Source organism: Penicillium psychrosexuale, assembly GCF_028828465.1.
Source record: "Penicillium psychrosexuale strain IBT 29551 chromosome Unknown utg000004l, whole genome shotgun sequence".
Taxonomy (NCBI): Eukaryota; Fungi; Ascomycota; class Eurotiomycetes; order Eurotiales; family Aspergillaceae; genus Penicillium; species Penicillium psychrosexuale.
The window spans coordinates 6501001-6523000 of NW_026643189.1; the positions used below are offsets into that span (position 1 = coordinate 6501001).

The 22000-nt window shown below is 50.3% G+C and overlaps 4 protein-coding genes across 4 annotated transcripts; 2 read left to right on the plus strand and 2 right to left on the minus strand.

Annotated features, from left to right (window-relative positions):
- Positions 1 to 402: 402 nt before the first annotated feature.
- N7518_008345 (uncharacterized protein) lies at positions 403 to 2470 on the minus strand (the record flags this gene model as incomplete). The annotated part of the gene is made up of 3 exons (XM_057189272.1): positions 403 to 693; positions 777 to 2224; positions 2446 to 2470. The coding sequence occupies 3 exons, from the start codon at positions 2468 to 2470 to the stop codon at positions 403 to 405; spliced, it is 1764 nt and encodes a 587-aa protein (XP_057040975.1).
- A 1427-nt stretch (positions 2471 to 3897) lies between these two features.
- Positions 3898 to 5163, plus strand: N7518_008346 (uncharacterized protein; the record flags this gene model as incomplete). The annotated part of the gene is made up of 1 exon (XM_057189273.1): positions 3898 to 5163. One exon carries the CDS (start codon positions 3898 to 3900, stop codon positions 5161 to 5163), a length of 1266 nt encoding a protein of 421 aa, XP_057040976.1.
- A 1404-nt stretch (positions 5164 to 6567) lies between these two features.
- N7518_008347 (putative translational activator) lies at positions 6568 to 16530 on the minus strand (the record flags this gene model as incomplete). Its single annotated transcript, XM_057189274.1, has 12 exons — positions 6568 to 6711; positions 6826 to 6976; positions 7080 to 7349; positions 7517 to 7600; positions 8118 to 8668; positions 8721 to 8862; positions 8925 to 9006; positions 9061 to 9216; positions 9276 to 9467; positions 9521 to 13345; positions 13401 to 16352; positions 16410 to 16530. The coding sequence occupies 12 exons, from the start codon at positions 16528 to 16530 to the stop codon at positions 6568 to 6570; spliced, it is 8670 nt and encodes a 2889-aa protein (XP_057040977.1).
- A 298-nt stretch (positions 16531 to 16828) lies between these two features.
- N7518_008348 (putative ATP dependent RNA helicase) lies at positions 16829 to 21484 on the plus strand (the record flags this gene model as incomplete). Its single annotated transcript, XM_057189275.1, has 6 exons — positions 16829 to 17591; positions 17646 to 19185; positions 19246 to 20543; positions 20594 to 20807; positions 20873 to 21200; positions 21275 to 21484. The coding sequence occupies 6 exons, from the start codon at positions 16829 to 16831 to the stop codon at positions 21482 to 21484; spliced, it is 4353 nt and encodes a 1450-aa protein (XP_057040978.1).
- Between the last annotated feature and the right edge of the window lie 516 nt (positions 21485 to 22000).

Consider the following 22000-nt stretch of genomic DNA (forward strand, 5'->3'; position numbering starts at 1 on the left):
CTGACTAAGAACAGTTCGATGGAATTTCGGGTCAAGGTCTCGCCATACGCATTATATCAAACCAAGTTGTCCACAAATAAAACAGAGATATCAAAAATGTATCCATAGAAGCATATCAAAGCAGAACACAAATCCCAAATCACCCATCTAACCACCCTCCAGCCGAAAAGAGATATCACTTATGAATTGGTATAAATTGCCCGCCAGATATCAATATGCTCAAGATTGTAAATTGTCAATTCATTGAAGATGGGTATGGTGTAAAAAACGGAGTGAAGGTTGGCAGCAAGCGGGAAGAAACCGAACATTGCTGCGCCATATGTACAAGATGCATCGCTTGAGAAAGGCCACTGAGAGCCGGAGAGTCAAAAGCATGTCCCCACGGACAGCATCATGCATGCTCTATAATGGACACTCTAAAGGTAATTCTATCGGTATTGGGACGTCGCCTTCGCGGCGTGTCTGTCTCAGCTGGTGGTGGAATAGTTGCCACACACCCTTCAGCGCTTCTATGCGGTCATTGGCATCGAATAGGTCGAACCATCGAGTCCTCTGCAGCTTTAGCACATGCCACGGCTCGCCTTCGGTTGGTGGGAAGGTGCTGTCCCCGTGGGTGAAGATGTCCAAATACCGCCTGTGAACGCGGAGGTGGAGGATTGAGACGTGATGGTTGATAGATGAGATCATGTAAATCTGCAAAAAAAGAATGAAGGGTTAGCTTTGTCTGGCCGTAAAAAGTACACTCAATTTCAATGAACAAGGCCGGGTATGCATACATCGTCAAACGGACTCTCCTGGACCTTGCCTATCTGCAAATAACTCATCCGCTTGTCCCAAAGACTAGGTCCAGGCTGCAGTATCTTCCACTTCTCACTGGTAGTAAGTCTGCGCATAGCACTCGGTCTCCGGGAGAGAGACGTGACAAATGGATGCTCGAACTTGTGACGTTTGGAAGCGCTCTCTGCCTCCTGGGCAGATGACGTGCTTTCTTCCATCATTGAGTCCGGCAAGGACATCCCGTGTCCGTGGTTAACGAGATCATCCAGGATCCCATCGTTGGGGGCGCCTCCGAAGCGAGGCTGCATGGTCCACCATTTGCCGTCGCCGGGTCGCTTCTCGACTGCACCTTCGCGGGCACGCTCTTGCGCCGCGAGAAGCATGCCGCCTACTTCGCGGAATAAGTCACTTACATCGCCAATCCCGGTCCCGGGGGTCTTGTCTGCAGTGCGGAAAGATGTCTCGGGTCGACACTGTGAGATGAGAACGGGGCCTTCGAGCATGCCGCTCCGCGCGATCTGGCGGTCTCGCGGGGACCGCGAGGACTGGAATGTTTGCCGGACGGGGAACAGGAGGTTCTTGGTAGTCAACCGTGGTTGGAGCGTGGGGACTGTGACCTGGCATCCGAATGGCCATGCGGCCATCTCCACAAAGGCTCGGATTGTCTCGTCACGAATTTCATCGGGCATCTCGGCCCCGTTGCCAATTCGGCGACCCGTGTATACAGGGACAGAGGGCCGCTGCTTATCGCCAACATTGCCGCTGGTCGAAGGCGCGACCGTCTGTCCTTCATCCAGGTCCATTTCATGGTCTGTCAGAGTATGTCTGCTACTGGACTCCTCAGCATCCATCTGCATTGTGCTATCCCCTGCTTGCTCCATCTCAGATGGGGGTGTCGGATCGGGGGTTGCCGGGCGCTCGTAGTAATGGTCTAGGCTGGTATCCCAGTATTGAGCCATGCGCTCCAATCCCGTCCAAAACTTCCTCGACTGTGTTATACGAACCCTGTCGCGACCCTCACGCGGCGGCAATCGAGCCACCTCGCGGAAAGCGTCGTCATTATCCAACGCTAGCTCTTTTTCCAGGACTTCGTATCGTTCCTTCGAGGGATACGGGGCTCCGTTACCCATCAACGGTGGGTGATTGTCTTCCGTCGGTTCGGTGGTATCTTCCCATGGCAAGGGGGCGAGAGGATGCGAATGGTCTTCGGGGATCATATGGGCGACTTCGACGCCGGTTTCCAATTGTAGGTTCAACGGCTCGAAGCGCTCCACGCAGATGTCCTGTGGGCGTTTGATGTCGGCCAAAAGGTCGGGCATCTCCTTGAGTCTTGATTCCGACTCATTTCCGAGGACATTGGATAGGTTATAGACGGGGAAATCGAGAGGTGTCGGGTCAGCGGGGGGTCTGCGTTCCTTCTCCGGCTCTGAAGTGGCGGAGGGCAAGGCTATCGCGAAGTTGTGTTAGCTTGAGACTGTGTGGTTCATCTCTCGTTCAAGTCTGGCTGACAGATCTAAGGTCGCATAGAACTTTAAGCCACAGTCAGGGCTCCAATCCAACAAGGCTGTCCAGGTGAACTTGTGTTGACATTTCGCCTTGCCACAGGGGGGTATGGCGCGGGGGGGGGGGGGGGAAACATCGAGGGGTAGCAAAAGGGAGATTGCTTACCCAGCCCAGAACCCCAGCCAAACATTCTTCAATCACAGCTCTAATGCAAATGCAAATGCACGATTATCGCAAAGTTCTAGTCCCCAAGGTCACATGGGAACAAAACAGGGAACAGGAAGGCGGAAAGGCAGAAAGGCAGAAAGGCACCAAAGGCACCAAAGGCACAAGCACCGAGATAAGTTGGCAGGTAAATAAACAGAGAAGTTGAAGTCGAAGAAAAAAACAACTTCCCTATGAAGTGACGGGAGAAGAGAGATGGAAGAAGATGAAAGGAACTACGGAACTTTTGGTGGGGAATTTGTCGGGAACATTTGTCCTTCAGCGCTCTCCGACTTAACATAAGAATGATGTATAAATTCTACCATCTATATGTCTTATGACCTTTGACCTTTCCTTGTGACTTGAAATATTCATAAGTGAGTTCGTCAGGGCATTCATCGGGTCAACAGAGGAGGGAATGTTCTTGTAGAAGTGATATCACGCTCTCTCTCCTACATACTTGCTCCGTACTTTTTTCTAGTACTGTAATCTCTGCCCTTTTGCTTCTCCTTTTCTTCTCGTATATCATTTATGGATATTATATACATGTGGACTGCTCCTACTTATATATCTGGATATAGTCACATGACTCTACCAAAAGAGGCATTGCTACGATTCCTCTATGCCGACGACATACTCCCAACTGTAAAACCTGCAAAGGCCTGCAAGATACCAACAGCCGAGCTAGGCAAAACATGAAACTTCAAGAAGTCACCAGGATGGACCAGTTCAAATTTCAATAAAACTCTCGCCAAATCCGAAACTGCCGTGTTTCGTCTATGATACATGATACACATCCCCGCTCAAATCCTACCTAAGGAACAATAATGACGAGATCGTGCGCGTACGGAAAAGTTAGCCAGTGTCACATTATGGAGATTCCCATATTTTCTGGAGATGATCGTCCACCCGTGGATTGCCTGATGGTCTTATTGGACCGAGGGCTAAGCGCCGTTCATCTGTCACAGGAGTTGCTTCCACCCATCACAAAAAGCGCCGAGCTCTAGACAAATGAAAAGCAAAATCCCCTCACAGATTCTGCGGGGGAAAACAAAGGTCTCTGTATACACCCTTTCAACCTCTTTGTATCTGACATGATACACTTTTTGGACCACGAAGGTGAATCGTGAACTGTATGGAATCCCAGCCTTGCGACGGGATTATGTTCGTGGCTATCTCAAGACTTCAAGGAACAAAGCAAGGAACAGGGGTGGCTTGGATGAACCATCAGAGTCAACTTGATAAGCCTACTGCTTTGTTGGTTGCTTTGTCACTTTGTGCTTTGTCCAATACCCATACAAAGGGATCCATCCTTTCACGTCGCCCCTATGTCCCATTCATCGAATACGGACTCGGCAAATATCATCAGACCTGCCTTTTAACAATCGGTGCCCCCTGCGGGCTCTCGGCGAGATGTCGAGTGCTTCTTCCGCTATTGATATCCCCTCTGTACCGCTCAACAACTTCACACAGACGTGGTCCCCACGATTATCCTCTGGACCTTTAAATCTGGTGACAGTCACGTCAATTGAAACGCAAACTGTCCATCCTACATGGGTCTACACGATATCTGAATCCGGGACTGATTCCAGCACCGCGGCCAGTGTGCTTGACTTCCTATCGTTAACATTGGACCTAACCCCGGTGACCGTGACTCTGGCAACGACTACGCAGTGGACAATTAAGCAGGACATCACCATCACAGCACCTGATATCTCGGAGCCCCCAATTTCGACTCTTATTCCAACAACCTCGGTTCTACCAAGCCAGATGGGGGTTTCGGCGACTTCTGAATCCTCCGACCATCACTCATGGCATTCCGATGCTCCTAGCAGCGTGTGGATTCCACCGGTTCCATTAACTAGCTCGAGTATATCTCTTTCATCATCACTGCCTATCTTGTCAGAGACAGCGACTAGCTCCGTAAGCTCGACAGGTTCCATCAGTACCTTGGCCAGCTCGAGCACCGCACCATCAAACTCACATTCAATACCACCATCCATCGGAACTGCCACGGTCGCAGACTCGTCAGAAACATCCCAAGCCGACAATTTTAGTTCCGCATCCTCTAAAATCGGAACCATAGTTGGGAGCATCATCGGAGGATCAGCAATCATGATATTCGCCCTGCTCGCCTGCGCACTCTATATGCGTCACCGACGACGAAGAATAACAACAGAGCGGCTAGGACTCAGACAGAAACTAATACGAGGCGACTCAACAAGCTCATCAATCAGCCACCACCACCGCCGCTACCACTCCTACCCCTCGATCCCAAGCAACATCGGCCCGCGATCACCCTTACTCCTAGTCATTCCGCTGCAACAACAGCCCTCCAATCCAGACCTATCTCTGGACAGCATGTACCTGCGTGGCGAGACAGCGCAGGACGCCTTCACAAACCCGCCGTCTGCAATCATCGAAATCTCAGCCCCATCTCGCTCGGTCTCGCTCTACTCCACTTCTTCCCGCGACGCCGGGCTCGGTGAGCAAGGGCACTGGGACTGCGAGCGTGCGGGCACGGATTCCCTCGCTGTACCGCATGGATATTTGGATGCGTCTATGATGCGTGATAGCATGCGCAGTGACCCCTTCGATCTTGATCTTGAGCCTCCGCCCAATGCTCACCACCGGTCTTCGGTTCCTTCGATCCCGACTACGTGGGCTGTCAAGTTGTAGTTCGGGCTGGCTTTTGTTTTGCTTCATGATTTTCTTTCGGTTTGGGTTTGGCTTCCTGCATATATTATACGTTTACACTGATACACTTGCCTTTTTTGGCTTTGCTTTGGTTTACGACGGCAAGATCTTACGAATGCTATGTCTGTAGGTTTTCTTCTTCTATTCTTTGTATTTATTTGCTTACTGGCATTCCCTTCGAGTCCATTCATATTTTATCTCGATTTCGGTGTTGAACTTGTAGGTCTGGGTAGTTCATTGGGTTATATTAGTATGTAGAGGGCAGGAGAACTCAAAATTTTATTTCTCTTTCCAAGGCATAGTATTAACATATCTCTACCATGCTTCCATTTCCTGATTTTCTTCTAGCGGTTGGTGAAATGGGTCGCGTTCTACATTCTCAGGGTTCGGATGATACCATGCTCAAAGTAAAATAGTTGTCTAGTTATGTCATTGGGATACTTCAGAATTAGTTGAACGCGATGGCTACCCTATGGTTCATATATTATCCTGTACTTTCATTGCGCCCCGATGTTTGGCTGCTAATCATATATTTTTATACTCGGACGATTATGGGATTGTGGGGTACAGATATATATGAACATATTCAGCGGCAATGATACTTGGGCGGAATGATACTTCGACTGGTTAGATTTTGATTTATTTATTCTTCACACAAAACGTATGTCAATGTTGTAGGCTAGCTATCAAGTATAGAGGTGATCAAATCCCTAGAAGGGAGGTACAGGACCCATAAATTACATTGGAGGTCTTTGATCCACGAGGTTGCAGTTGCCAAGGATCATGGAATTATCGAGATAAAGTCTGCATGAAGCATGAAAAATAGACATGCTACTCTGAGATAGGTCAGCTACAGGAGCTGATCACGAGCAGCAAGATTGAGAGTATAGGGAGTATACGAGTAAGACCATCGAGGGAATGGTATCTACTGGCTTATAGAGGGAACAGACACAATCTGCTTCTCCGCATATCAGGTTTATACCACAAAAGCGCGGTAGTATAGACCAGGAAAGAGCATGCGGTTTTTGTTTCGTTTTTTTGGTGAAGTAAAAAAAGATTTCCTTTTGCTTTCTCGTTACGTTTTAACAAGAATAGCTTGAGTATCACATCATCATCGCATCTTCCTATTTCCCATACCCCATATTTTCCGAAAAGATCCAATGAGGCCACGAACCCCATGCTATCAGGGAAAACAAAGGGAAGGAGAGAAAGTCGTAACAGAATCTAGACTAATAGGAAGACGCCGAAGGCCGACCTGAGTTTGATATCGGGAACAACCTAGAATCCCGAATCCAACCCAGAAGTTAACCGTTTCCAACCTCCGGACCGCCGAATTGCGAGAAAAGCGTCAAACAACGGAAGGGCAATTGAATTTTTGTATCAGATTTACTCCTCGTTGATCAGAGCATCGCGCTTGGCATCCTTGCGCTCCAACCGGCGCTCACGGAGAGCCTTGTTCTTGGCACGCTTAGCATCCATCTCCTCCTTGAGGACACGGTCGCGTGCACGCTCAGCCTTAGCCTTCTGGATCTGTAGCAGTGAAAAAGAGAACGAGTCAGCCTGGATCCGTTCCTTCGCGTAATTCAAGGGGTTCATGTTCATATTCGATCGTCATCCGTGGGGTTGATTCGGGTTGTAACTTACGTGCTCGACGAGGGCACGCTTGTGCTTGAAGGTGTTACCCTTGCTCAGGTGGTAAAGCTCGTGGTAGAGGTGCTTGTCGATCTTGCCGGCGGCGCGGTAGCGGACGAGCAGACGACGGAGAACACGCATGCGGCGCATCCAGAGGACTTGGCTAAACAGAGAAAATCGACATCAGCAACTGTGTCCTGGTTCTAGCCGTCGGGCGAGTCCGAGGTAGGAGACAAAGACGGTGGTGGTAGTGGTGGTGTGCATACCTGGGCATACGGGCATCCTTGGTACCCTTGCGCTTACCCAGACCGCGGTGACGGCCATTTCGGCGGGCCTCGTTGAGTTCACGGGCGCTGGCACGGGAGTGCATGGTGACGGGCTTGCGGATGATCAGGCCATCGCTGACGAGCTTGCGGATGGTCTGGCGAGAGTTGGCGTTGGAGATCTCGTTCATCTCATTGGGGTCGAGCCAAATCTTGCGCTTGCCGCAGCCGACCACGGAGGCGGCGAGGCGCTTCTGGGTGGTAAGGTTGACCCTGTGGTGGTGAAAGACCCGGTCAGCATCATAGCACACACATCACGAAGTTGTTCCTCCACTATAACGAAAATTTCGGGTGCACGAGTTGGGTGTTGGGACATGAATTTCCACAGCACACGGGAGTGCATTCGAGAAGTTCAAGAACAGCTTGGAGATGGAACTCACATCTTGATGTCGGCGTATCGACGGTCGTTGGCGGATGATGTTCGTGGCACTGAGAAATCCCGACGGTGAGAGTTTGAGAGGGCACTGCGGGCCAGATTAGGTCAGCCGAGGGCTAAGCGAGTGCTCCTTCCACAATGGGCGGAGTGCTTCAGGGTGCATACCCTAACGCTAGTCCAAATTGGGATGATGGAGCTTGAAGATCTTGCAGTCCGGGGAAGCTAAGCTTACTTACATTGGGAAAAGTTCGAATGAAGATGCTGGGATAATAACAAGATTACAATTTGGGGTTCTCTTCTTTTTTTCTCTTTCGCTCTTTGCCGTGGCTTTCGTTGTAGACGGCCAAAAAACGAACAATATCACGTGATACTAAAGACAAGTAGTATCACCTGATTTGATATTCCTATCTAGGAAAGAGTGATCTGCAATATAATAAAGTCCACCACTCTGTACGGAGTAAATGGCTGCCCATTGATGTATAATGACACAATATAAATATACAAAAACTTACTATGCATAACTTTTGTACGACTAAAACAAATAAAACCCAAGGGTATATCTATAAACATCTAGATGCTCCTTGGATACGCAAACAGATCATCACTCATCGCCAAAGGCCTCTCCAAGGTCAACCTTGCCAATGCTCCACAATTCCTTTTCATCGTCTAGTTCATCATTCGACAGTCCCAAGCCACCCTCACCACCTTCAGCCTCCCGACGCTCACGCGCCTGGTTGGCCAAACGAACGGCAATGCGCTTGAAGTAATCAGACATGCTGCGCTTGGGGCCTGGTGGGAGAGATGCACCTGGACCGGCCATATACTTGTCAAACACCTCACTATCAGACTCAACCACAGAGAATATGGCCAAGAATGCAGCTTCCGCGGCCAGTTTGACGGGGATTACCAGATCACGGACACTAGCGAAGATGGGCGGTGCGAGCAAAGCCAGATGAGGACGGGCCAGCTCGGGGTGAAGACGGCTGACAGTTCGGATGACTACCAAGCTCAACCGCCGGGTGTCGACCGGGTTGCCAACCTGAATGGCAGATGCTAAGGCCTCGAAGATGGCCTTGCTTGACTCGAAAGCATGGTCGCCATCGTCGGACAAGAGGTATTTGCCTGCGGCAAGAGCGCTGTTGTCGGAGACGAAGGGCTGTTTCTGAATTAGCTTCAAGCAATACTGGGTGGTATAGCATTCCACTTACATCCTTGTTTGCAAGACCTTGGCAGATGACGGTGGGAAGCTCCACAGAGAAGTGTTCCGACAGAACCCCAGGGCATTCAGCCAACAGAGCATTGAGTCCTAGGATCGCTGCATGAGAAAGGGAGCCAGTAAGAATACGGTTCCTAGGGTGAAGGAAATATATTAGCATCCAGCAAAATCAAACCATGAAAACGAATATGCATACTTGATGAGAGGAACCGAGCTTGCGGCAGGGAGGACCTTCACGAGAGCACCGAGCAGGCGAGCGTTGGTAATGGAAACGGAATCTGTGAGCAGGTTAGAAAGCCGTGAAACAGGTGAATTGTTAATAATGATCATACCGGTCTGGTCGCTAGCGTCATCGTCAATCAGACCAAGGATCGCTTGCCGAGATGCCTCGCTCATGTTTGCACCGGCCTTACCAACCACCTCCTGGAGAGCCTTCATCATGGCGTTCTTCACACCAATGTCAGTGGTCTTCGATCCAGCAATAAGTTCTAGAGATAAAAGTTAGCGATGAGCTACATCCCATGTATAAAAATTTCCTAAGACTTACCAGCAATAAGAGGATCAATTCTGGGGGTCAGCGTAATCAAAATACCAAGACCCTTGGCAGCCCGGTTGCGCAGAGTCTCGCTTGATGTGTCGGCCAGACCACGAGCGAATGTACGCTGGAGTTGAGGTAAGAACGGTTTGACAGCCAACGGGATCTTCTCCAAAAGCTTGTTAAGAGTGTAGAAGATGGCGCCTGGCAAAATGAATCAGTAAACAGACACTACATAAAGGCTTTGCATGACTTACACTTGATATCGACCGAACGTTCTGACACAACACGAATGAGCGGGCCGGTGATCTGAGTCACGAAAGGCTTCAATGACTCGGCACGAGTCCGGTCAATAATATCCGACATTGCAAGAGCCGATTGGGTACGCTGATCGGTAGTACCGTTGAGAAGACCTTGCAAGAAAATCGGCAAGATAGCCATGATGCCCTTGGGCAGACTGAAGCCGGGCAAGTCCGCGCCAGCCACACCCACCTGTCGCAGAATCTGGCGGGTGGGAATAGCCAAGCTCTCCATCTCTTCCTTGCGCATGTGAGACATGAGACCGGTGAGGGCAGTCCATGCAGACTTGACGACATCCTTGTCTGGGTCGTCGAACGAAATCAGCAAGGCGCGGATCAAGTCCTGGTAGTACCTCGAGAAGTCGAGCTCGGCTTCCGCGAAGAACTTGGTCAGATGGAGCGCCGCAGCAGCACGTCGACGGTGATCGTCGTGTTTGACAAGAGTGACCATTACATTCATGGCGGCACTCAGGCCATCGTACTCGTCTACAGACACTAGGACGGTGTCAAAGGCGGCGCTGAGTTCTGTTCGAAGCTCCTCGTCGGTAGTGTCGATGATACCGTCCATAAGGGAGTTGAGGATAGCTGGCAGTCTCCTTGTCATGGCAGAGCCAGCAACTTCGGCTAGAGATGCTAAGGCCCTGGCGTTGAAAGCAGTAATTGGCGGCGTGAGCAATGTGGGGATGAGGTTGGGAAGAATAATATTGGCGCGAGTCTGCTCCGTGAGAAGCGTCAACAGTGCCGACAACGCCTGCTCAGCCTCCTCGTCGTTTCTTAACAAGTGAAGAAGGTAAGGCAGGACCTGGTCCACGACCCGTTTGCCCATGACCTGCTGCAGTGAATCGAAGGCCTCAGCAGCAGCTTCTCGCACATCATCGTCGTTGTCGACCAGAGCTACGCGTACGGTGGCGATGAGAATATCCTCAAAGTCCTCCAGTGCATCGGGGGAAGCGGCATTGATAAGCTCGCGGAGAGCGATACAGATACCTTGTTTGACCTCCACATCAGGCGAAGCCTGAAGACCATCTTGAAGCAAGGGCAGCAAAGTGTTGAGAACAGACTCTCCAGCCTTCTTTATAAGGTCTCCAAGAGCGTTGCTGGCAATGACTTTTTGCTCCATGTTGCTGGACCCGAGGCGGCGAATGATGAGCTGAGACAGGGTAGGAACCATGTCCTTGAGCGTTCTCGGGGAGGCGACAAGCGCTTTCCAGACACCCAAGGCCGCACTCTTGACCTGGCCTGAGGTATCACAGCGACAGATGTACAGGGCCGAAAGAACCTTGTCTCTGCGCTCGGCTCCGAGAACCTCTAACAAGGATTGGCCAGCTTGAGTGGCTTCCTCCTCTTCTTCATCACCCTCAATCTTGCCAGAGATACCGGTAAGACTGAAGAGCAGATCGCCGACGAGCTCGACGGAACTCAAACGGATGCGGTAGCTGTCGTCCGCAAGACCACGCTCCAGCTCGGGAAGCAAGAGATCGATGGCCTTGTGAGCGAAGTTCTTGACAAGCAGACGACCAGCCCGGAGAGCGGTCTCGCGGATAGCCTCAATATCATCAGCCAGACCAGCAAGAATAGGGGGGATGATCTTGCTGAGGTAGTTGGCGAAGCTGTTACCGAAGCAAGCAGGCAAGAAGATGAAGAGAGTCATGAAGCCTTCACGAACAGCAGGCTTGGCACTGGAAACGTTTTGGAGAATAGTTGGCAATGTCTCCTCGAGCCTGGTCGTACCGAGGCCTGCAAGGACCTCCGAAAGAGCTTGAGCAGACCCGAGTCTATCACCAGCACCAGTATCGGATTTGAGAGTAGCCATAAGGTTAGGAATGAGATCTGGCAGAGCGTCTTCTCCGAGTTTCTCGATGAGTGAACCAAGGGCCTTGGAAGCAGTAGCACGGGTTGTGGGAACTGGATCGACAATGGCCAAGTTGAGACCAGCCACAATGATAGGCAAGTGCGAGATAAGATCCTTGCGCTCTGTGAGATGGGCCAAGCTACCAATAATCTGTGCTGACTTTCGCTTAGTGTTAGATCGGTCACTAAGACCACGCTCGAGAATGCGCACAACAAGGGCCAGGGAGGGAGCATCGAGGTAGTGCGCAAAAGAAACCTTGATCAAGGAATCTAGCGCCTCATCTGTGTGCTTCGTTGGATCGCTCAAAGCCTTCAGAAGCACGCCAACCAAGCTCTTTACTTCGGGGTTGCTGATAACCTCGCCGAAGCGCTGAAGACTGCGATTCGCTGCGCTACGGACTTCCTTGTGGGTGTCATTGAGCACAATTGTCAAAGGGGGAATGATATCAGGTAAACTAGCTGCAAGCTGTTGTGGGTCCAGGTAGGCCATGGCTCCAAGTAGATCGCAAGCACCCTTCTGACTACGCCATTGCGTATCATCCAAGCCGTCGAGCAGGGTAGGAAGAATCTCCTTAACACCGTAAGAGCTGAGGTTCTGGAAGCAAGCCCTCGAAGCCTCCAAACAAGTATCGCGGACGCTAATGCTGGTATCACCAAATCCTCCCAGAAGCTGCGGTACGAGATGGATCACATAAGGCTCAAATGTCCGCCCCAGAACTAGGGCGAAGAGCTCATAAGCTAACAAAGCGCCTCGTCGGTGATCCTTTTCTCTTTTGTTTTCGGCGGCCTCCTTGAGCTGGGTCATGATTCGGTACTCCCGCAAGGTTGCGATACCCCTGCCACACACGACTGCAGCAAGACCGTAAGCAGCACCGCGTTGGCGAGGATAGTCAGGGGCATTGAAGAGCCGGTAGATTAGGTTTTCCACATACTCTGCCGTCTTGGAACCAGACGATCTGATCAAGGGGGGCAGACACTCAGACACGGCGTGCTGCACAGACTCCGAAGGGGTATCGAGGGCCACAAGCAGTTCACTGATAACTGTCTGCAGGCGAGGATCATCCGCCTTGAGATGTGTGGCCACAGATCCATATAAGACGATGACAGCCTCGTTCAGCAGGTCAGAAGTCTTCGTGTCTTTATCCGAGGTTTCCAGGGTTGTTTGGAGCAAATTCATCATCTCCTCAACCTTTGACTCTCCTCGCAAAATGATAATAGATTTACCACTCTCTGTCATCTGGCCACGGACCCGGGAGTTTCCATCTAGCAAGGGACCCTTCTCAATCAGGAATCGCAAAAATGAGACACTCTCGTCACCATCGAATCCATTGGTCATGGCATTGAAAGCCAGCGCAATACCACTGCGAGCCTCCCAGTGGTCTGCATTGTCTACTTTCTTGGGCATTCCGTAGGCGTCCTTTTCGGGTGCTTTAGGTTTTATTTCTTCCACGTATTTGGATTGCAGTTCGGACAGAATGCCCGCAAATTTGCTCTTATCAAACTCAATGGCATGTGCCAAAGCGCGAGCGGCAGCGCCTCTAAGCTGATAGTCCTTGGAGTCCAAGTATTTCATGATCTTGCTGAACGAGGTGTCATCCACCTCTAGCGCATTGTCTTCCCAGATTGTGTCGGCAATCTCGGCGTTCTCCTCCACCAGGTCGTGGCAGGCAAGCCAGATGTGCTCTGAGAAATCGAGGTCAGTCAAATCAATCTCGGCCTCAATGACCTGAAGCACAGTTGTTCGGACAGAGGCATCAGCGACGATTGTTCCTTGCAAGAGCGTATCCAGCTCTTCGCTGCTGATATTCGGCGAGATGCATCGGCAGAAGTCGAATAAGGTATCCTTGACCAGCTTGTAGTGCTGGGTGTATTTCTGCATGGCGGAGAGAAGCTGAGCTAGAACCTCGACGCGAGGAAGACGGGTGTCGGTGACTATAACAGCGTTAGCACTGGGTTTCATACTAGTTTAGCATGGGGTAAAACTCACAAGAGCCAGAGTGAGCTGACAGGAACTCAAGAGCAAGGAGAACTTGCGTGCCTTCTTCTTCTCCCTTCGCTTCTTCGATGCCATTCTGGGACAAAATCAGAGAGATAAGCGGAAGCACGTAGGCGAGAGAGGTGGTATCGAAAGGACGCTGCTCAGAAGCAAAACGTAATCGGTAGAGAATTCTGGTCACGAGTTCACCGAGGGGCTCCAATTCCATATCAGAGGGAAGGTTGGTGTTACCGATGGCCCGCAGAGTTGCAATACCAACGAAAGAACGCAGAGGACCGAGGCGGGTGGACACCTCATCGGCGCAAGTGATGAATGCTCGGGAGACAACATCACCGACAAATAAACCCGCACCAGCCTGCGCAAGCGACAGCAAAGAACTGACGGCAGCGTTGATCCACCCCTCGACGTCGTTGGCTGGACCCGTTGCGAGACCTCGGATAATGCCCGCTCCTCTTTCGATCCGCTTGACTTCTTCCAAAACATCTTGACGAATCTTGGCCTCCTTGGCAAGCTGGGCCTTGACCTTGGAATTTTCCTCAGGCGTGAGTTTCTTTTGGTTTTGGCCCTTCTTTTCGGCTAATTGCGCACGAAGTTCTTCTTCCCACTTCAGGGTATCATAGTCCTTAGTGTTCTTATCAAAGGCAGGCTGCTTCGACTTGCTGCTGAGCACATCGATAAAAGCGGTTCCTTCGGGGGTGCGTGAAATGGCGGCATCAGTGGCAGTGAACTTAGATAGGCGGGTGCCGTCCAGATCATATTTAATTTGATCGACCAAACGCGGGATCATTGCATCGGGGGCAACAAACGCCAATTCAGCCCCAGCGGTCCAGACAGCGAGGTTAACACCCGGTACCGCTGACTGCACGGGGTCTGCGTTCACGTGAACTAACTGCTCGATGCAAGCATCAGGGTGTGCGCGCACGAGATTTCCAGGGTCCGTGCCGGTCCTCAAGCACAAATCAATCCAGGAGGTATTCGGAATCAACTCAGGCCGACTTAGAATCAGCATTTCGATGAGCAAGACTTCCAAATCAGAAGAGGAAATTCCGGAGCCTTCTATGACAGCCTTGGTTGGGCAGAGAGCCTTCAAGACCATATGAAGCAGGCGTTCGCTCTCCGGTCCAGCAGAAACGGCTGCTGATTCCTTCTCTGCGGTCCGGAATGAAAAGATCCATGCCCACAGTGCATTTAGGACGATGCGCCCAAAAGAGGCCACATCCGTCTGATAGACCCGGGATAATGTTTCCGCGGATTTCTCGCGAATATTTGAGGGAATAGCAGGCCCGGTGATCGCGTAGATAAAGGTCTGAGCCCAAGCTGTTTTGGACGCATCTTCAGAGCTAGCAAACTTAGACCCGGAGGCCACAGCAGCCAGAGCCCTGATAAGCCACTGGACCTCTTCCTTGGAACTCAACTTTGAGTATGCCTTCGGGTTGAGGAGGAAAGAAGGCTTGGGGCTCAATGTCATCGATTGGATTACGTTTTCCTCCCAAGCGGAGCTGGCAGACTCTTGAATATCGGACAATCGGTGGAACAGAGCCAGAAAGAGATAAGCGGAAGACAAAGCACCGCTTTGGGCCGAGGGAAGCGGGTTGGAGGCAACCTCACCAAACAAATCCTTCATTTTAGCGAGGAACTTGGTGACAAGTGGTTCAATTTCAGGGGTCTTCAAAACCTCGAGATCAGACTTCCATAGGACTTCTCCCACACTTGCTTGCCAGATCTTTCGGAAAGGAATTCGCTTATCTGATACACCCTTGACGATAGTGCTGATAACATCATCGCTAACCTTGAGCTTAGATTGAACAAGGTAAGTAAGGTGTTTGCTAAAGGATTTGATCTCCTCTTCCAGGGCAGCTTCGTTCGACTCCCGTGAAAACACAGGGCAGAATCCTTGAACAACCTCTTTTGAGACATCCACCGAAGGCGAAATAGCCCCAATTGCCTGGGCGTAAGCCATGCGGTGCTCAGGAGTAGTAATCTTCTGCGTTTTCAGAGGACCAATGATTTCACTGGTGATCTTTAAGACCAAGGGACCGGTTCTGCATCGAGAGAGCAAGGATGCAAAAGAGTCAGATGCCCCTTGGCGGATTGATGGGTTATTTGACTTCATGCTAGTTAAAAGATGCTTGGAAAGGCGTGTTTGCACCAATTCCGAGATATCAATATCTTCTGGCAGAGCGACACAGAGAGGAGGAATCACGCCGTTGAGAACCACCTCCGGTGCTCGTAGTATGGACTTTTCCATGGGAGGTACCAATTCAGTGGCAACATCTTCATATGTTACGAAGGAAGTAAAGAAGTCAGACATGCCATTGGCGACATGTGCAGGCACAACAGATTTTGAGCTCACGACTTCCTTGATGTAGAAAGCTAAAATCTCTTTCTTCGACTCTTCAAGAATTGGCTTCTTGTCTGCTAGTCGCGCACAGACTCCACATACGACACCGAGAAGAGGCACATTTCTGTACGCTGCGGTAGAGTCCGTGGTCAGTCGGCTGACAGACTGCCGCACTGCATCAGCACCCCATGCCTCAGACGAAAATACAGCGCGCAAAGCACGTCTTGTCACTCGAAGAGCTGACTGCTTTAACGCAGGCTTAGGATTGTGAGAAAGACAATTCTCCAGGGCCTTGGCATCAACCGCAATCAGGTCTAGCACAGTGGCCAACGGTGTGTTCTGGTCCTCGCTGGCCTGCTGCAACAAAATACAGCACCATTCCAACAGAACAAATGCAAACGAGGAAGCCAAACCTGGTCTAGATGCCTCGATTTGCAATTTTTGCGTAAGGAATTTTAACTCTTCGGTCGCATTGGGGCCGCGGAGGAGAGAGCGGAGGCATTGTTGGACAGCCTGTCGGGAGGATCGATCGACATAGAGAGGATAGGTACGGAAGAGCAAGTCTAGTATATCGTGATGGATTTCTGGTGATATTTCAGACCCTATAAAATGAATAGTTAGTCAATCTGCTTGTCATGAGGCTTGAATTTTCACGCTACCATTCTTGTCGCGGAGTTCTTGCAGGGCCCGGAGCCTGCGCGAGGTCGAACTCGAGAGGAGAACGACCTGCAAGGCATCCAGATCCCCGGCCTTGACCTGATCCCATGGAATTCCATCCATGATCGGCGGTCAATACGGGGGAATGGAGAGAGAAGGGGGTGGTTCAGAGAGTGTTGAAGTTGGTGAAGTGGGCTAGGAATGCTGTCATAAAGAGTTTTGTGTGGGGAGCTGGATCACATCCCGCCATTAAACAATCATGGCCGACTCTTCGTTCTTTACACATTTCAACGCCCTTTTTTGGGAATATTGTGCACCTTAGTCCACAGTATTACACAGGCCAAATCCATTGGTCTTTGGCCGCTGACTTTCAGCGTGCTTTGAAGACATCTCCGCTAGGCCCGCCGATAATTCAGACATAATGCCGCCGAGCAGCAAGAAAAAGAAGAAGCCCGCCTCCAACCCGGCTCGAGGCTTCGCAACGGTCTCCATGCCCTCAAAGCCTAAGCCAGAGGCAACATCAACACCTTCTCCAGCCACCGAAGAATCAAAAGCCACTCCAGAAATCGAGCTGCAACCTGAACGCAATGCCATACGGATTGCAGATGTCGCCGCACCACAGAAAACCTCCTCGTTACAAGACTACACCCCGGAGGAGCTGGAAAAGCATCTTGAAGAAGCAGAGCTTCAGATTCTGGTTGATAAATATGCTGCGAAGTGTAAAAATGACGCAGCGCGCCAGGCCACTAAGCTAGAAAACGAACGCCGCGTTTTCCGACAGCAATCAGTATCATTGAGCCTTCTAGAGTGGTTACCGACAGATATTCAAGACAGTATTCTCGAACTAGCCGGTACCGAAGAGCATGATTATCTCATAGCCAGTGGACGGATCACAAGTCCAAAACAGGCTGGCTCTGAGGACGACTTATACAACAAGCTTTGGACCTTGAGGGAAACACTGCTCAAACTCAACTTCCCAGAAAACCGTGTCGAGGACGCACTGAAGCATGTTTTGCAATATTTTGCTGGCAACTCAACCAGTGCCGGTCGGGATGTTGTGTGGAACCTTGATGAATCAATTGAATGGTTGGCTACGCACAGTGATAAAAATGAGTTGCCGTCTTACACACAGATAAATACTCGTCAACTGAAAGACACGGATAGTGTCACCTCATGGATGACAGGTAACCCCCCCAGGTTCAAGGTTTCCATTAGAACATTATGCTAACTCTTAACAGAATCGAAAGCTTCAGGGACTTCGACTCCTGTTTCATCCCAAAATCGAAGCAAGCCAGGAAACAAAAAGGCTGACTGGAAGGCAGCAAAGGTTGCTCCTCCTATTTCGTACGACTCGGATAGCTCCGTCGACCCAGATATCATGGTTCCCGAATGGTTGGAGCTGCAGACCCGACTTTACAGCTTGGACCCAGATCTTTTCGATCGCTTCGGAAAAGGAAAGAAGGGTCGCGTCGGTGCTAGCAATTTATCAGATGACCCTGAAACGTCTAAAGTGCAGCGGAAGATTGCTAAGATCGAACGGGATGTGCTTTTCGAACGCCGAGAAGCAGAGTACATATGGGAGCAAAAGCTTGACGAGCTCAGAAAGGATGCTTCATTTGCTCGCCGCCCGGTGAAAAAAAAGTCTTCAACCGATACAGAAGATCAGCCAAAGCCCGAGATTAACGAAGAGCTAGAGCCGGCCCTCCTTGCGATTGACGGAATGGAGGATGCCCTTGGAGATTTGTTCCAAGGCGAAGCTGAGGATTCAGGCTCGATTTTAGGTATTCCTGCTCCACAGACCCAGACCTCAATCACACTCCGCGACTTTGGGAAATCGACAGGCCTGAGCCCACGGCGAGTCTTGGAAGAGACTTGCAAATCGAAAGACTCAACATGCGTGATTGTCTACCAAGATTTCTCCTCTTCAAGTCATTCGAACAGAAAAGCTCTCGAGGTGCGATGGTCGAAGCCCCAGGAAGCTCCATTCCCGCTAGCAGTGGAATCGATTACACATAAGTCGAATGCCTTGGCTACTTTTGTGTCAATGGACGCCCTTGCAACACCAAATGCGCAGCAGGCGGAGGGGTACGTGTCGACTCTGGCTTTGTTCATCTTGTTCCCCCAAAATTCCAAGGAGGGCAAGGCCTACTTGCGGTTGCCGGCAGTTTGGAGAGAACTCTGGACTGAGTTTGCAACACTGCAGAAGATCCAGCAAGATGAAGTTGACAAAACCACCGTAAAAGAGTTGAAGCGTTTGATTCAAGAGAACCAAGGCACCTTTGAAGATGATGTCGTTCTATCTGACAACTTCCGGAAGAGAAACGGTGTTGGTAGCAAGCCGGGCACCCCGATGAAGGGACCTACGCGTGACAATTACGCGGGTATCGATGACCGCTTGAAAGAAGCATGGATTGCTAAATCGTCAACACCGTCCTATCACTGCATGATCCAAGGTAGAATGAACCTCCCAATCTGGGGTTTTAAAGATGAGATCCTGAGTACGCTCGATGATCACCGAGCTATGATCATTTGCAGTGAAACAGGTAGTGGAAAGAGTACACAGATTCCGTCATTCATTCTCGAGCATGAGATGATCCAAGGCCGACCATGCAAGATCTATGTGACTGAGCCCCGCCGTATCTCTGCAATCTCGCTTGCTCGACGTGTCAGCGAGGAGCTTGGAGAGAGCAAGAACGACGTGGGCACGAATAGATCTCTCATTGGATTTGCGGTGCGGTTGGAAAGCAAGTTTACTCAATCCACGCCATTGATTTATGCGTAAGTTCTCACTTTTCTCCCGTTTTTTTCATTTGTGGTGCCTCAACTAATAGTTTATAGAACCACGGGCGTGGTTGTACGAATGCTCGAACGGCCCGATGACTTCCAAGACATCACTCATGTGGTTCTTGACGAAGTTCACGAGCGCACTATCGACAGTGACTTCCTTCTGATCGTGCTCCGACGACTCATGCAGAAGCGGCCTGACCTAAAACTCATCCTCATGTCAGCCACCCTTGACGCGCAACGTTTTTCGAACTATCTCGGTGGGGTGCCAGTTCTGAACATTCCAGGGCGAACATTCCCCGTGGAGATGAAGTACCTGGAGGATGCGGTCGAGATGACTAACTACCGTTTGTCGGAGGATGCCCAGCACACAGTCCTCGACGATGATATGGATGACCCACCCACAGATGCCGACACCACAGGAGGTCTCCAAGCCAGTCTTGATGGGTACTCTAGACAAACCAAGGAGACTGTTATCAACATCGACGAATACAGACTAGACTATGACCTAATCAAGAGGTTGCTTCTGAAGATTGCTACGGCCCCAGAGATGACTCACTACAGCAAGGCGATCTTGATCTTCATGCCCGGACTGGCAGAAATCCGTCGCCTGAACGATGAGATCCTGTCCGAGCCCATGTTCCAGAGGGGTTGGATTGTCCATACACTTCACTCTTCGATTGCCAGTGAAGACCAAGAAAAGGCCTTCAACGTACCCCCGGAAGGCACAAGAAAAATTGTTATTGCGACGAACATTGCGGAAACAGGTATCACCATCCCGGATATCACGGCTGTGGTCGACGCAGGAAAGGAGAAGATCATGCGCTTCGATGAGAGACGTCAATTGTCCCGCCTTGTTGAGTCATTCATCTCGCGTGCGAACGCTAAGCAGCGTCGCGGCCGTGCTGGACGTGTCCAGAACGGTATCTGCTTCCACCTGTTTACTAAACACCGCCACGAAAAGTTGCTTTCTGAACAGCAAACCCCTGAATTGCTGCGCCTTTCTTTGCAGGATTTAGTGCTTCGTGTGAAGATCTGCAAACTGGGAGAAGTGGAACAGACACTCCTCGAAGCTCTTGACCCACCGTCGTCTAAAAACATTCGCCGCGCCATTGATTCACTGAAGGAAGTTAAGGCCCTGACGAGCAACGAGAGTTTAACCTCTCTCGGAACACAACTCGCCAAGTTGCCGCTGGATGTCTTCCTCGGCAAAATGATCATTCATGGAGCCTTTTTCCGGTGCTTGGATGCGACTGTCAGCATTGCTGCTATCCTCTCTTCCAAGTCGCCATTCGTCAACACAATCGGATCTAACTCACAACGTGATGGTGCTCGGGCATCTTTCCGAAGAGGTCTGTCCCAATATATCGCTCTCCCGCAGTTGAGAACTAACAAATACTAGGTGACTCGGATCTCTTGACCGTATACAACGCCTATTGTAGTTGGAGGCGCACAAGAAGCACACCGGGGTCCAACGAATATTCTTTCTGCCGAAAGAACTTCCTCAGCGCGCAGACATTACTGGCCATAGAGGATATCAAGATGCAATTGGTAGTGTCAATTGCCGATGCAGGTCTTCTGACCCTAGATGCATCACAGAAAGCGGCCCTCAACCGGTAAGAGATTTTTTGTCCAAACGTCACATTTCAACCTAACAATTGCTAACCAACCCTACCCAAAGTGCACGTTCCAACAGCCGAAATCGCCAATTCTTCATCATCCCTGAAGATTTCGACATCAACAGCAACAATGATACTGTGATCAATTCGGTCATCGCCTGGAGTTTCTACCCTAAGCTTCTGACGCGCGAAGGCAAGGGCTGGCGCAACGTTGGCAACAACCAGACAGTCACACTACCCGCTGTTTCTGTCAACAAGAGGGCGGATTCGTCTGTCAAATGGCTGTCATACTATAGCATCATGGCACGTGCTCGCAACCTCAACGCGCACGATACCAGTGCAGTGGACGATTTTGCTATAGCTTTACTGTGTGGTGATGCCGAGTTCAAGGTACGACGACAGTAATCCTTCTTCGCGTTTCCTTGCCCCATTTCTTAGGCAATAAGCTAACCACCGCCAAATAGATGTATTCTGGTGTCGTCTCCATTGACGCAAACCGTATCCGATTCGCTGTGCGAGATTGGAAGTCTATGCTAGCTTTGAAGATCCTGAACAGCCGCCTGCGCGAGATCCTTTCGATCACTTTCCGCAACCCCCACCGTCCGTTGTCATATAAGCATCAGCAATGGATCGACATTTGGCAACAGATTTTTTCTCAGGCTGGTAAGCGATGAATTTACCAGCCCTGATGTGTGATTATGCTCTCCGCGTTTCATGAGATATGCATGTAAAAAAACATGATGAATATGGTTGGGTCGGGTATAGAACTTTGTCGGGATATTGTTAGCTTTAGAGTTACTTCAATGGACAAACACTCTTTTTTCGTTCAAATAATGCTCCTTTTTCTGTAGTGAATGTATATGTCTTTTGTTGGAGATTTTTCCATTTTAATGTATGCCACTCGTAGTTCTACCTTGAGGAGCGGGATATATATTGGGGGACACACACATCTCAAGACATATCCCTCGAATCATGTCCAAACATCCACTGACCCGACGCTATAAGGTATAATGTATGATTCGGCTTTTCTTCTACATTTCATATCGAATAAAATTACGGATTGCCATCGGCTAATGAATGGCGTCTTCCGAGCAAATATAGGCCACGTCTACTCCGTAGTGTCCATTGTTGTTGACACGTTCAAGTCATCTTCTATATTGTCTTTTATGATGCCTTCCATGGGTTCTGTT